The sequence below is a fragment of the Anoplopoma fimbria genome, chromosome 6 (assembly GCF_027596085.1).
Source record: "Anoplopoma fimbria isolate UVic2021 breed Golden Eagle Sablefish chromosome 6, Afim_UVic_2022, whole genome shotgun sequence".
Classification (NCBI taxonomy): Eukaryota; Metazoa; Chordata; class Actinopteri; order Perciformes; family Anoplopomatidae; genus Anoplopoma; species Anoplopoma fimbria.
In genome coordinates, this window is record NC_072454.1 from 19324840 (window position 1) to 19337938 (window position 13099).

The 13099-nt window shown below is 43.0% G+C and overlaps 1 protein-coding gene across 5 annotated transcripts in view; it reads left to right on the top strand.

Moving 5' to 3' along the window:
• The window catches only part of fgfr2 (fibroblast growth factor receptor 2), a 39086-nt gene extending 36193 nt beyond the window's left edge, over positions 1 to 2893 (top strand). For all 5 annotated transcript variants that reach the window (XM_054600572.1, XM_054600574.1, XM_054600570.1 and 2 more), the window contains one exon: positions 1139 to 2893. In XM_054600572.1, coding sequence (XP_054456547.1) covers positions 1139 to 1303 — 165 coding nt within the window. In that variant the 3' untranslated portion in view covers positions 1304 to 2893. The remainder of the gene's footprint in view (positions 1 to 1138) is intronic.
• The last annotated feature ends 10206 nt before the right edge of the window (positions 2894 to 13099 follow it).

The window sequence follows — 13099 nt, forward strand, 5'->3', positions numbered from 1 at the left end:
ATGATTTGATACAGGCCCAACATGGCCGCTATGGCCCAGTGAAGTTGCCCAATCATCACATCCATGCTTCGCTCCTTACAATGGCCTGCATTTCTTTCCATCCCCCTTCCTGTCTTGTGTGATATCCGAGTGCAGACCTGAAAAGAGCTCGTCGATGGAAAGCTGTCAAGACTCGTCTGCTCTTGGAGCTGGTACTTCATAAATTTATGCCAAAAAAAAGCCCAAGTTTGAGTTTGAACTTTTGAAGTGTAATAAAGCGCCCTTTTCTTGCCTTTTTTTTCTCCCTCCTCCTCTCTCTCTGCCCCAAACCGCTGGCAGATGTGGAGGTCTTTAGTAATGTGAGCCTTCTCGTGTTGAACTGGGAAAATGGAAGCCAGCGCTCATTTTCTAGAAAACCCCAAGAACTCTTCCTCCTGACAACTAGTCCAAATAACAGCCATGAAAGACAAGAAGGAGGGGGAAAAAAAGACATGAAACAATTTCACAACACTGGGCCGGATCAAAAATTAATAACAGGATTTCTTGGGGTTTTCACATTCCTTCATCTTCATTTTCAGGGGGAGCACTGTGTTCTGCCAGCTTCTTGATTTTTTTCTAGCCATCTTTTAGTGTTTATGTTGAATGTTTCAGATGTCAGATTTGTTTGGACTGAATTGATGTGAAGGGACGCCGTAAAGGCTGGAGTGCCAGTTCCCTGGTCTAAACGTATCCCCTTTTCCCCAACCTCCCCACCACATTAAACCATTTTGTAGTGGACCAAAACGGCAATTCTGCAGACCCTGCTATACTCAAGCTCCAACATTCAATTTACTAGCTATTATTCATGCAAATATTTTCATACAGTATCCAGTTTAAGATTATTTTTTCTGTTCTGTTCCATAAACCCTTCCAGGGTGATTTGGCATGGTTTAGATAAATATCATGATGAAGGTGATACTCTCTCACCCTCCTCCTCTGGAAAGTCCCTGGTCTTGCTGACTGGGTTTCAGCACTTTATTTATGTTCTCTGGTTTTGCTCTAGGTCTTTTGCCTCTCCTCTTGCCTCCGAAGCGTCTTACCCTTTTGCAACATATGAGCTTGTGTCTGAGTGTAAAATTATCTCACCCAACCCTCTCCTTTCCTGCGTCTGTGTCTACAGGAGTATCTGGACCTGTGCGCCCCAGCAGAGCAGTATTCCCCCAGCTTCCCCGACACTCGCAGCTCCTGCTCCTCCGGTGACGACTCTGTGTTTTCCCACGATCCCTTACCGGACGAGCCCTGCATCCCCAAGTACCAGCACATCAACGGCAACGTGAAAACATGAGCCCCCACCCACTCCCTCTCTACCCCACCTTGACCTGCCCCTGTCTTACCCCTCGACGACCGAAAACACACGTAGCATAGACACCCTCTCTCGAATGCCCACCCCCCAATCACCCCTCTGGCTCCCGGTGGACTAATGGACCCAGATGGAACTGGGCTGGTGGCAGCGCTGCTGTCACACACTCATACTGCCATGCACACACACCACACACACTACGTGCTCACACAAGGTCTTAAAGGAGAGGACAGGGACCCTACAGAGGCTGTTTTTTTTACTGACTGAATGTATTGACGTTCCCTAGGGACCCTCCTCTTCCCCCTTTCTTCAATTCTCCCTTCATAGAAACACACAGACTTTTGAGTTTGGTTCTCATGTTAGGTTTCCTTTTTTGTTGTTGTAACAATCGACGATGTTACTCATTGGGTGACCCCATTCCAGCGGCTGGCATTCCAAGACTGTTATTTGCTCCTGGAGGAATGTATGGACTGATGTGAACTCAAAAAAACAAAACAAGGGACTAGAAGAGGATGACGAATAGGAAAAGGACTGAGCTTCAACTAACAAAACAGAGGAATAGAAGGAGAGCACTTATAGAAACTGCTCTCCTGTTTATTTTGTAATATTGATGCATTTCTTTTTCAGTTCTCTTGATAAAAACTTCCCAATTATTCTGGAGAGAAAAAAATACACAGTATAATGTATAGTGCTGGGTATATTTGTAAATATATTCAAAATGTATAAATATATATTATATATTTACAATGAATTATTTTTTGTATGGACTCCGAAATAACCCCCGACCCTCTCCACCCTATTTTGAGTCTGAGGCAGGTATTCTAACTAGGTTATGTGTCCTTTATTTCTCTTCACACACAAACTCACACACACAGACATGGATACACACTTTATTGTACACAAACACTTGTTTTACTCTCACTCAGTAACACAGTTGAGTATTGGCTTTCAGGGACTGAGGTAGCATGTTAATTTATTGACTTATTTTTTTTATTTTTTTTTAAATGAATCAAAAAAGTCTGGAGAAATAAAAAGAACAAAAACAAAATGGCAGAAATTATGACATTAATGATGCTGATAATACATAAATAATCCGTTAAATTTATGGTAATTTAAAATGATCTTTCAGCAGTAACAGAAAAAAAGCTATTTTTAGTGGGTTTGAAAGATCCAGGTTTTGTAAGTTTTATATATATGAATGTGAATATTAAGTTAAATTTAAAACAACTGTACATTTTATAGTCAGCTAATCCCTTTCTTATGTAGATTTTGATGCCATTTCTATCCAGTCATTTTACTCTTTCTTAGCTTTGCTTTAGGAAATGAGAATGATTCCTGGATATTTATATATGATTGACAGAAAAAGGTTTTTGGAAATGCCCGCTAGCAATCTGCTCCCTCACATAGACAAATTATAGGCTCCAAAATTGACTTGACAGAATTGAAATCTGAAAAACAAAGTATTAAATCATTCAAGTGTTTTTTTGTCTTTTTCTACTGGACCAACTTTCAGATGTTCTTTTGCAAGTGTTCATGCCACATTTGCGAAATAAAAGATGGAAAAATATATCTGACTGTGTTGGGTGTTGGAGTTTTTGAAGTAAATGACAGAGAAAGTCAAAAGATAAAGCTAAATTTGTTTTATTTGTCTGAGCTGGAAGAATGTGTTATCATTAAAGTGCACATTCCTCTTAGTTAAATTTATTTCCATTGTGTCTGATATGGGCAGAGATGATTTTGCTGTCACTACCAATTAGTGCTTTTTCTAAAAAGTATTTTTCTTGTATCGTTTGATTCTTTACTTGCTATGTGAGGAGAGGGATTTGAAAAGCTGGATGACTCTGTAGGGGACCAGTAAGCCCTTTCCTGTATCTCAGACTAGTTTACTCTTATATGAGTGACGTAGTTTTACTTAAAAACACTCACATACTTAAGTTTTCCTGATAGGCCAATGCTACGTGCAAAACTGCTAAGCTCAGCACAAATGCAGAGTAAATGTGATCAGGTTAGATACGGAATTAATGCTACTGGCCAAAGCAATTTTGTTAATGAACGGGGAACTCGTCATTGTCATGATAGTGTGTCTCTGTGTCCCGATCTGTCTGACTTTTGATCAGACAAAGAGTCTTTGTTAGACTAATAGGTGCTCTGATTAGCTGATTAGCTGATTGATTTCTCTTTTTTCTCTTATCAGAACAGAATCAATTCAACATCGAGGGTAGTTGATTTATCCGGTTTGATGTAAGTTAATCAAAGGTGATCGATAGCGAGGGCGATTGATAATGGCAGCCGTGAATGTGGACGTATGTAGTAAGGGTGGTTGCTTATCAACCACGTAGCAAGAATGTTCTCAGAATACAACAAAGACAGAGTCGCCCAATAGAGTGCTGCAGGTATGACGTGTTTTGTAGTTATTAGCATCTCACTTAATTGCAGAAAATATGCTTTTGGCAAATAAATGTTTTGTTCAGCAAGATAATCTTCACAAATTAACACAGCTTTTGTAAATTTTGAAGCATGAATACAAGTAGCATGAGTAATAAAGCTAATGTTAGGCGATAAACGAGCTACACCACGGTCGCATTGATCTTAAAAGTATTTGGTCAAAAACCAAAGATCAGCTATACATTTTGAGGTATCACCAAAGTTATTGCAACTCATCCTGTGTGGAACATTAATGTCCACATTAAATTTTTTGGCAATCCGTCCAACAGATGTCATGACATCTGAGTCAAAACCACAACTGTCAAGATAAAAAGTCAAGGGATCACCAAAATGATTAGAATATATCCTATAAACATGAATGTTCAAAATGGTGTGGCAGTCTATTAGGTAGATATTGAGATAAAGATAAGTAACACATTTCACATCGTGGTTGCGCTAGATAAAAAGTCAGGGGATCAAGCAGGGCTTATGCTCTGGACACCATGAATGTTTGCACAATATATTTAATAGTTATTGGTATATTTAAGTCTGGACCAAAGTGGTGGACAAACCGACAGAGCAGCCAACAATAATTAAACTGAAGATGACAGCATGCTGTGAAATAATGGTTGAAAGGATAGTAACAAATAATAATCTGGAAGTCAAACATTTATGCTTGATAAATGTAGAATATACACTAAACCCAGAAGCAATGAGAGCAACAACAGCTCTTGGCAAGGTGAGTATAAAGCAAAAGAAAAGAAGACCTTTAACATAAATCTTGATCCCTTCTATTACCATGCTTGAACTTGTTCTGAATAAACATACACACACACACATCACTAAGTCTTCCTTCAATAGACGTGTCCCCTCATGTCTCCGGAACCTGAATAAGGGATTGGAGGGAAAAGTCAGTCAGAAAACATTCCTTTTTTTTCCATAGAGTAAGGGGGGGGCAGAAAGCAGCTACAGCCCCGGGGGGATTGGAGGAGGATTGGAAAGAAAGAGTGGCAGGATAAACCACAGCACCATACACCCTCATTAAAGGGGGGAGTGGAGAGAAAGGCAGCCGGATATCCACACTGCCTATTGCACACTTTTATCACCACGCTTGTCTATTGTGCTGTCGGCTGGTGGCACACACACAGGCGGGCAGGGAGCAGGGAGGGGTAAGCTCCAGGGAGACCAAATAGAGGATTAGTTTGTTCCATCTTGACAAAATGCCCTCTGAGCTGCCATTGTGTTTATGTGAGACAAATACACTTTATCTGTCATCGGTAATGTGACGCAATGGGTCCTAACTTAGAGCAAAGCTAGCACTTTCAGGAGACACATTATCAGTTCTGTTTACATATTGATGTAAAGGTAAATAAATTGGTCGCTTACCTTTGACCTCGGCCATCAGTCAGTGACCATGTGAGGGCAACTAGCAGCCTTCATTATTGGTGTTCATGCTGCGGCAAAACAGCATATTTATAGTATGAGTTTAAATCATGACCATTTAAATTACCCTATAAAGTTGAACACACTGTATTGCAAAATCCATGAATCCTCTTTAAATGCTGCACAGATCTCTTATCCAGTAAAATCAAATCATTAAATGTAAGAAAAAACATGTCCTAGCGTAGTTTTTGCACATCTTTTATGTGCCAAAATAAAATGTTGCAGCGAAGGTTTGCTGTCATACATTTGCTGCAACTTGAATGCAGTCTGATGTTGTTTTTCCCGCCACACAAATGCTCCGAGGACCCATGGAGCGGTGACCCTCCTCTTATAAACACGACCCACCACGCTCAGTCAAAGCTCTAAATGACTTTTCCATTTGGAGGGGTTTTTACTCCCTGGATTCGCTAATGCCCTCAAGATTAACCCGGTGACCCCCAAATATTAGCTTTGACTGACTTTAGGGAGACGGGGCAGTAGCTGGAGGACACCAGAGGAACACTGTTTGTTCAGTACTGTATATCTTGACGGACAGATATGGGCCTTTTTTTGCTCAGGAAACGTTTGTCAGAGGATAGAGGGACATCTGACAGCGGGATACAAACGGACTGCTAGGGGTAGCCTGACATTTTTTGGCGGCGAAAGCGATTTTCATTCTGATCCTGCTGTTTCTTCCTGTCCTTCCTAGTCCTCCTCTGCGTCCTTGGTCCTAGCCCTGTCCTCCCTCGCCTAGCCATCTGGTGGGGCCTGGTGTGTTTGCACAAGGCTCGGTCCTCTGGAATGTAAACACAAGGCTTTGTGTGAAGCCAGAGGAGCCCACATCTACTGGAGATAAGACCCCACCAACCCACGGAGAGGAGGGGTCAGAGGCTGGGAGGGGGGGGGGCGTAGTTAGAGGGTGACTTAAAGTTTAACAAAGCTGCCAAGTGACCGATATACCCACGGCTTAATCGTGCATGGAACGCTTTCCCCTCACAAAACTCCAGCTTTGACTAACAGGGAACCAAACATCAAATTTCTGTGTTAAAGACATCTGCCTCCCCGTGTTAATCTTATTATTTAATTTCCTGCATTTAAAGCAGATATTTCTCTAAACTCTTTACAATTGACCAATGGGGTGAGCCCATGTATCTGTCAAGGCAGCGCTCCTCAACCTACCATTTGCATTGAGTAGCAGATAATGAATGGTTCATCGCCAGGTCAGTGCGCATGAGAGGGAGGGGTCTACTCGTGTTTGATTAAGGGGCTTGCAAGGCACCGTGTCTGGTTCTGCATGGGAGCATAAACAAGTCGAGTGTGTGTTTGTGCGCAGGGACTGCTGCGACGATGTGTGTGGTTTGTTGCCCCCTGGGATCCTCTAAACATTTGCTAATGGCGCAATTGTGTCTGAGCAATTGTAATTCACTTCCAGTTAGTTTATATGCTGACTCTGCTGTGTCTGAAGGTCTGAGGTAACAGCTCTTGGAGTGTAATCAGTGGAAAACGACGAGCTGGAACTAAATTGTTTAGAGGGAGATAACAGGGTAAGAATTGCCAGAACTCAAGAACTAACATCTTTGAGAGAAGTTTAGACTGATTTTTGTTTGTCGACTAAGCAGGAGACAGGGAGTAATGTGCCCCACTTAGCAGTGTTTAGTCAGATTTAAGTAGGTTCAATATTGCACTCACTAAGAGATAGAGCTAGTGTGGAGATGTGCACACAGAATTTAAAGTTACTCTCTAAACTGGTGAGGTTTTTAACACCGGGCTAACATGGCATGTTTAACAGCTCTGGGTGTGTTCTATAAAGGAGCTTAGTCATAATGTTCCCTGCCCAGTTATGCCAATCACAACACTCACCCCGTCGGTCGGCCCTGTTCCCCTGCGTCTTGTCTTGCAGTGATGATGTCACTGGTGACATCAAAAGCAATTAACCCTGATGCATGCTAATGATGTCCTGCCAAGGTGACATCCATGGGTTTTTCCAATGGCAAGATTTTTTTATGCGGCGCACAAACAAAATGTCTCATGTAGTACAGATTTATTTGGGCTTATGACCGAGCATGTGACCGAGGCAGAGATGTGTTTCATATGAAAACCAAGAGAAAAAAGAGCACACCAGCGATCTAGAACTGCACTTTCACAAAAGTTAGAGACAGATTGAAAAAAAATGGTCAAAGTTAATGCAGCAGAGGTCAAGAGAGCTAAAAAATGCAGAATCCCACATTTCCCACAATGCAACTCGATAGTGTCTATAGTCCATGCCTGATAAATACACCTCTTTTTCACCGTCCCCTTTTTGTAAGACAGGCTTTACACTAAAAATCTGCACTCGCCACAAGCAAAGACCAAGATACCCATGTGGAGTCACTTGAGTAAATTTCTCAGACTTTACAAAGCTCCTTGAGAACCACAGAGGAGATTATACAGCTGTTTTCACAAGCTGAAACAACTCTGTGTGACTGGTCAGTTCATTTGACATATTAAAATGAAATTGATGGAGTGCCCCTTTAATACAAAAACCTGTTAGTAACAGTCAGGTTTTCTATGGATATTTTTGTGGTTTTATAATGAGATTCTTTCTTTATGCCTTAAAGTCAGCGGATTATTCCACGGCACCATTTCAATTCTCATACGGTGGGTTTTATCTAATGTTAGAAGTTGTATATTTATTGTGTCTTATTTGATTTTTGCTTTGTTGACAGCTGTGTTTGAAGGGACACCTGACAAAGCCAGAGTCACAGCAGAGAGTCAGTTTATTTACATTACCATGTTCCTTGGAGTTACTGTGCTTTGGACTCAATTATAAATGTGTTGGAAAAAATAAAGCAGATAATAGCAAACAACTAAATCAGAGGCCAAGTTCACAGACAAACTGCAGTTATTCCCTCGCATAAGTTCAGCTGAACTGAAAACAGTATATTATTGGCAGGAGGACAGAGAGGTGACAGTAAAGAGTCTGCTGCCTCCTCTGGCCTCCGTGGCAGGAGACAGACTGGATGGAGATTTATGGCAATGTACAAGCAGGACAGTTAACCACTCCAGCACTGTTACTGTCATGAGTAAACACAGGCCCAGGCCAATAAAAAAAACGCTTGTTAATAAAAAAGAAGAAAAAAAAAAAAGAGTGCCCATAAAGGATGTATAATTGAAACTGTGGAGGAGGGCAGTTAGTCAGAGCTATGGCTCCCAGGAGTCCACACACATACACACTGTAGCTGGGGGGGAAGGTGAGCAGGAGAAAGAGGAGGAGCAGGAAGTGGAAGAAGGGAGGTTAGGATTGATCGAAAAGGGAGGTTAGGATTGTTTTGGTCTCCAAAGGTGAACGCAAAAAAGAGAGAATTGTCAAATGCTTGATTCAGTGCCAAAAAATTGCTTTCTTAGGAGTCATTCAATTTGAATATTTAACTCCTAGTCATTCTGAATAAGCTGATAAATTCCCATAACGCAAAGTTCTCCCAACATTTCTATGCTGAAGCGACGTCTCACGTACTGAATAAAATGTTCCCACCAGGAGTAAAAGTGTATGCATACTCAGCTGCAAAGTTTGGCGCCTACCTTTTTGTCAGGTGGACTGTTTTCACAAATCTAAATGACGGACGATCGCCATGACAGTGCCATGGTGACGGACGAGGGATATAAATGACACGGAAATAAATCACCCCGAGACCCTCCTCCCATTTTCACCTGCATCACTCTTTCCAGCTAACAAGAAGCCCACTGTTTCCTCTGAATGCCAACACAGCTCATTTCCCCTCATCCCCCCTCCCTTTACTCAATTTGTCAATTTCAAATATGCTTTCAACGTTTTGTTGGTTCTTTCTCTGCCTGTGTTTGCATCTCCCCCCCCTCTCACCCTTCTCTGACTTGAATGGCTCGTGTGATTGTGTGCTGCTGAAAGTTTTGGGAGCACGTAAAGGGAAACTTCTCTCTCTCGTTCTCATTCTGTACAGTAAAGGAGGTCATTAAATAAAAGTGTGCAGTGAGTGACGTGCCTCTATACCTGCTTGCCTTCAGAGAAACAACAAGAGCCCGCTCTGTCCTGCCCGGGCAAGACGGGATAATTATAGCTCCCGAACTTAATCACTTACCTCAAAGCCTTTTAGTTCTACAGCGTCTTGCCTCTGTGCCTCTCTTTCCCTTTTCAGATTTGCGCGCCACCTGCCTATAGCGAGGCGTTGCAACATCATGGGTTGTTACTCTTTTTTTATTCGGATACAATGATGGGTGTGGGCAGAGTGTTGCGGTTGAGGGAGTTCGTGCATGCACAGCGAGGGGCAAGCAGTTCAAGGTGTGCTGCAGGCTTAAACTCACACACACTGGGAGAGTTTTGGGTTCACTTGCAGGTTAGAATCCATCTCCTCTAGGCCTGACACATTTGTCCATTTCTCACATTTTCCAAGAGAGACTTTGGGTTCTTGAGTGAGTTAAAGCCAGTGCAGTGAGCCTCACTCCTGTTGAGTGCTGAATCAATAGGATGCTCATCCATAACACATATCTGCTGTGTTTCTACCAGAGGAGGTAGAAAGTTAAACACTTAACATATTCTGATATTATGTATACATGGTCTGTAAACTGATTAAAGTCAGGTCTTCTCCATCCGTCCCAGCTGGGAACATATGAGTCTGTCCGTTGAAACTCAGCCCATTTCTGCTGTGAATACACTCCCTCCCAGGCTCCATGAGGTGGTTGGCCCCCTGGCTGAGCAGTGAGAGGGATGGAAAGGGGGGGGGAGTAAAAGAGAGAGGGCCCCTGAAAAGGTGCTTTTGTGCTGGTTTAGAAGGGCCCGAGGCTTTAGCCTGTCAGAGGTTGTGGTTCTAGGCCAGCAGCCAGGCCTTCAGACCCTCTCGCTGGCAGAGACTGAACCACCATCTGGAGTGACGGGGCCCTTCCTGAACTGCTCCGTGAGCTGCACGGAGCCAGGCTGGGGCTGAGTTGGTTTCGACCAGGCTGAGACGCACCACAGAGGGCTACAAAAATAAACCATTGGTGCTTCGCTGAAATTCCTTGGCTCCGGAGCCTTAACTCCTGAGGATCATTCCCATGGGAGAGAGGCAGAGTGGTCTCACACTGAGCGGCAGAGTACAGGACAGAACTACTCTTCTAGTAACCTCATTGCATGGACCACTAAAGCAAATCCGTGAATGTGACCCGGTTTGTTGCTGATTTTATTGGATGATAATAATGATGTTTGAATTGCACTCAGGAATCCGCTCAGGTTGCATTTGGCTGCCTGTGGTGTAGAAGGCCTTGACAATTGATGAAAGAAAGTATAAAAAAGGACTATTTGGTGTTAGATGAGTCACTATCATCAAACGTGATTTATTATGTTTCTGTAGAGTCTGTGCACTGGGTGTCATCAGCAGAGGCAAGTGGGAATGATCAGTGCACTACGTGGTGCTGCAAAACACAATTAAGTAGAGTGGCAGAGACAGGCAGACTCCTGACTCACCCAGTTCTTTCATGGGCTTTGTTTACGTTTCGGATCTAGACTTATATAGTGCAGGAGTATGTATACGTCTGTCTGGAGATAGAGTGAGTAGTGAAGCAGAGTGAGTTGCTTGGCAGTCGGGCTCACATAGTCTCAGATCTGGTCTGTGGAGTGCATATACTGTCGTGCTCAGTGCTGCGTTTCAGCCACACTGCTACACATGAGATGAAATCAAAGTTTTTCCCCCTCAAGTGGAAAGCGAGATAATTCATGGTACATTTAGTACGAGGCAGAAAAATGTGAACCATATTGTGTCGGGCGTTTCAGAGGGGCAGGTTTCTTCTCTCCCCCATCCCCCAACTCCTGCAACAGAATAAAATTCCTCTGCCTTTCTGGAGCTGGCCCAAGCCAAGCAAATTATGGAGCAAAATCTTTTTTATATGAACCTCTGTCACGCAAAAAACATCACTAAGCCCCATCTCTAGCTCTCCTTTTGCTGAAAACAGGGCCTGTTTTATCCCATTCCTCGGATTCAGGCCATTATATTGAATCCTTGAGGCCTCTCCCTAATCAAAAGGGAAAGAACACAAACAAAAGAGCAAAAGCCCAGACCCTGCAGAGACCACTTCAGAGAATTTGATGCAGAGCAACAAAACAAGTCACAATGATAAGCCTGGACAATGTAAGCCCAATGATTGATGATCAACATATCGAAAAAATCATCATCACCCCTTTGAGGCTTTGGAGATGAGTCATAAACCTCCCAGCAGTCACAGCTGGAACCATCATGGGGTGCAAATGACATTTTCTTTTATAACTTGGTCCTTGTTTTTTGTAGTTATGGGTATTACAACTTTCAAAATTAATTATATTGTGCACAACAAATCAATTATTGAGCAAAAAACATGAGCAGGGAGAAGATCAGACGGGTTTTGGTCCAACCCCTTGGATGGTCAAGCGTATTTGGAAGAGAAAATGAGGTTGAACAGGTAAATATTACTCAAACTGTATGTTGTAAATATCCGTCACAGACTGGAAGATTCTCGAGGGAACCCCACAACTTGCAAGGTGAGGAATAAGATTTAGTAGCAAGCTAGAACTTTGACCCACTATCATCCTGTAAGCAGAAAAATAGCAAAACTAAGGAAGAAAAGGATACTCGTCCTCCTCAACGCCAAAGCTTTTTTCTATTTATCGGTGATCTTCATCAGATCACCACAAGCCCCTATATGCAGTCAGACTGTCGCCCAGCTTTCACCTCCAAAGTTCAGCCTGGTGTGAACCACTCAAATGGCCCTGTTGTTTACAGTAGTGTTAAGTGCGTGCCCCCTCCAGGATCAGTCGGAGCCATAATCCCCTCTTCATTCCCACTGAGGCCCAGAGTGTGTGTAAGTGGACATGGGTGATGGCAGACAACGAACGGCTCACCAGCCCACCCATTGGAGCCAGCACCGCAGCTTCAAACACACACACACACGGAAAAGGCACCACATGTGAACACACACATTCATTCTCAGACGCTTACACATACACAGGCACAATGAGAGAGCACAAGCCCAAATAATAGAGAACGAAAGAGAGCAAATGAGAAAGGTTTTTGTCTTTCCCCCCCCCCATGATATTACCCACTTCGCTTCGTTTTTATGTCATCTCACCTTGTAAAAAAAGGCTTTATGGTCTTCCCAGGCCTCATGGCTACGAGTGTGGTGAGGTGGATTGTGGGAGCTTTAGAACTCCTCCAGGAACAGCACTTAGTGCGAGTGACAGAAGAGCATCTCCAGAGAGCTTTAGCTTGCAAACTGGGAAACTCTTTAATCTGACTTCCTCTCCTATTCCTGATTTTTTTTTCACTCTTTCTACAAGTATAGGCTAACAGAACAGCAAAAATGCAAAGCAAAGCCATCAGAGTCCAAAAGGATACATTATACACTCTCTGTCATCATCATCCCAATAAAACTGACCAATGACCTCCATAAAAGAAATGACAGCAGTCTTGTAGATGAGAGTGAATTCACCTGTGGCTCTGAACTGGTTTACACTTGCTCTGCAGGTCACACAACACAGGACAGCATCATTTATATGACCTGCTATATAATATAACTATTAAAGGAAACTTAATGGGAAATCCATATGACAGAAAGGAGAAAAAAAAGAAAGGAGGGGCTTTGGTCGTATGTTTATCTAATCAAGTGTTACCCATTAGCACTGAAGTCTCATATCAGCGGCTGGAACTTCTTTATACCTCCATCTCCATCTCCTTCTCCCTCTCCCATCCATTTTCTATCTTCCGGTCCCTGCGCAGGTCTGCCTGTATATTGTCCACACGAGAGTCAACGTGGGGCCTCTCCGAGGTGTTCCACAGCTATGCTTTAAATCATGCAATTAGTGCCTAGCCGGGGGATTTATACTTCTCTGGCTAGGGCACTTCTTTAGCTTATACATGGCCGTGGAGAGACGACCCTTTAACAGGAATGCAACAATAAAAATAATCTGCAAATCAGATT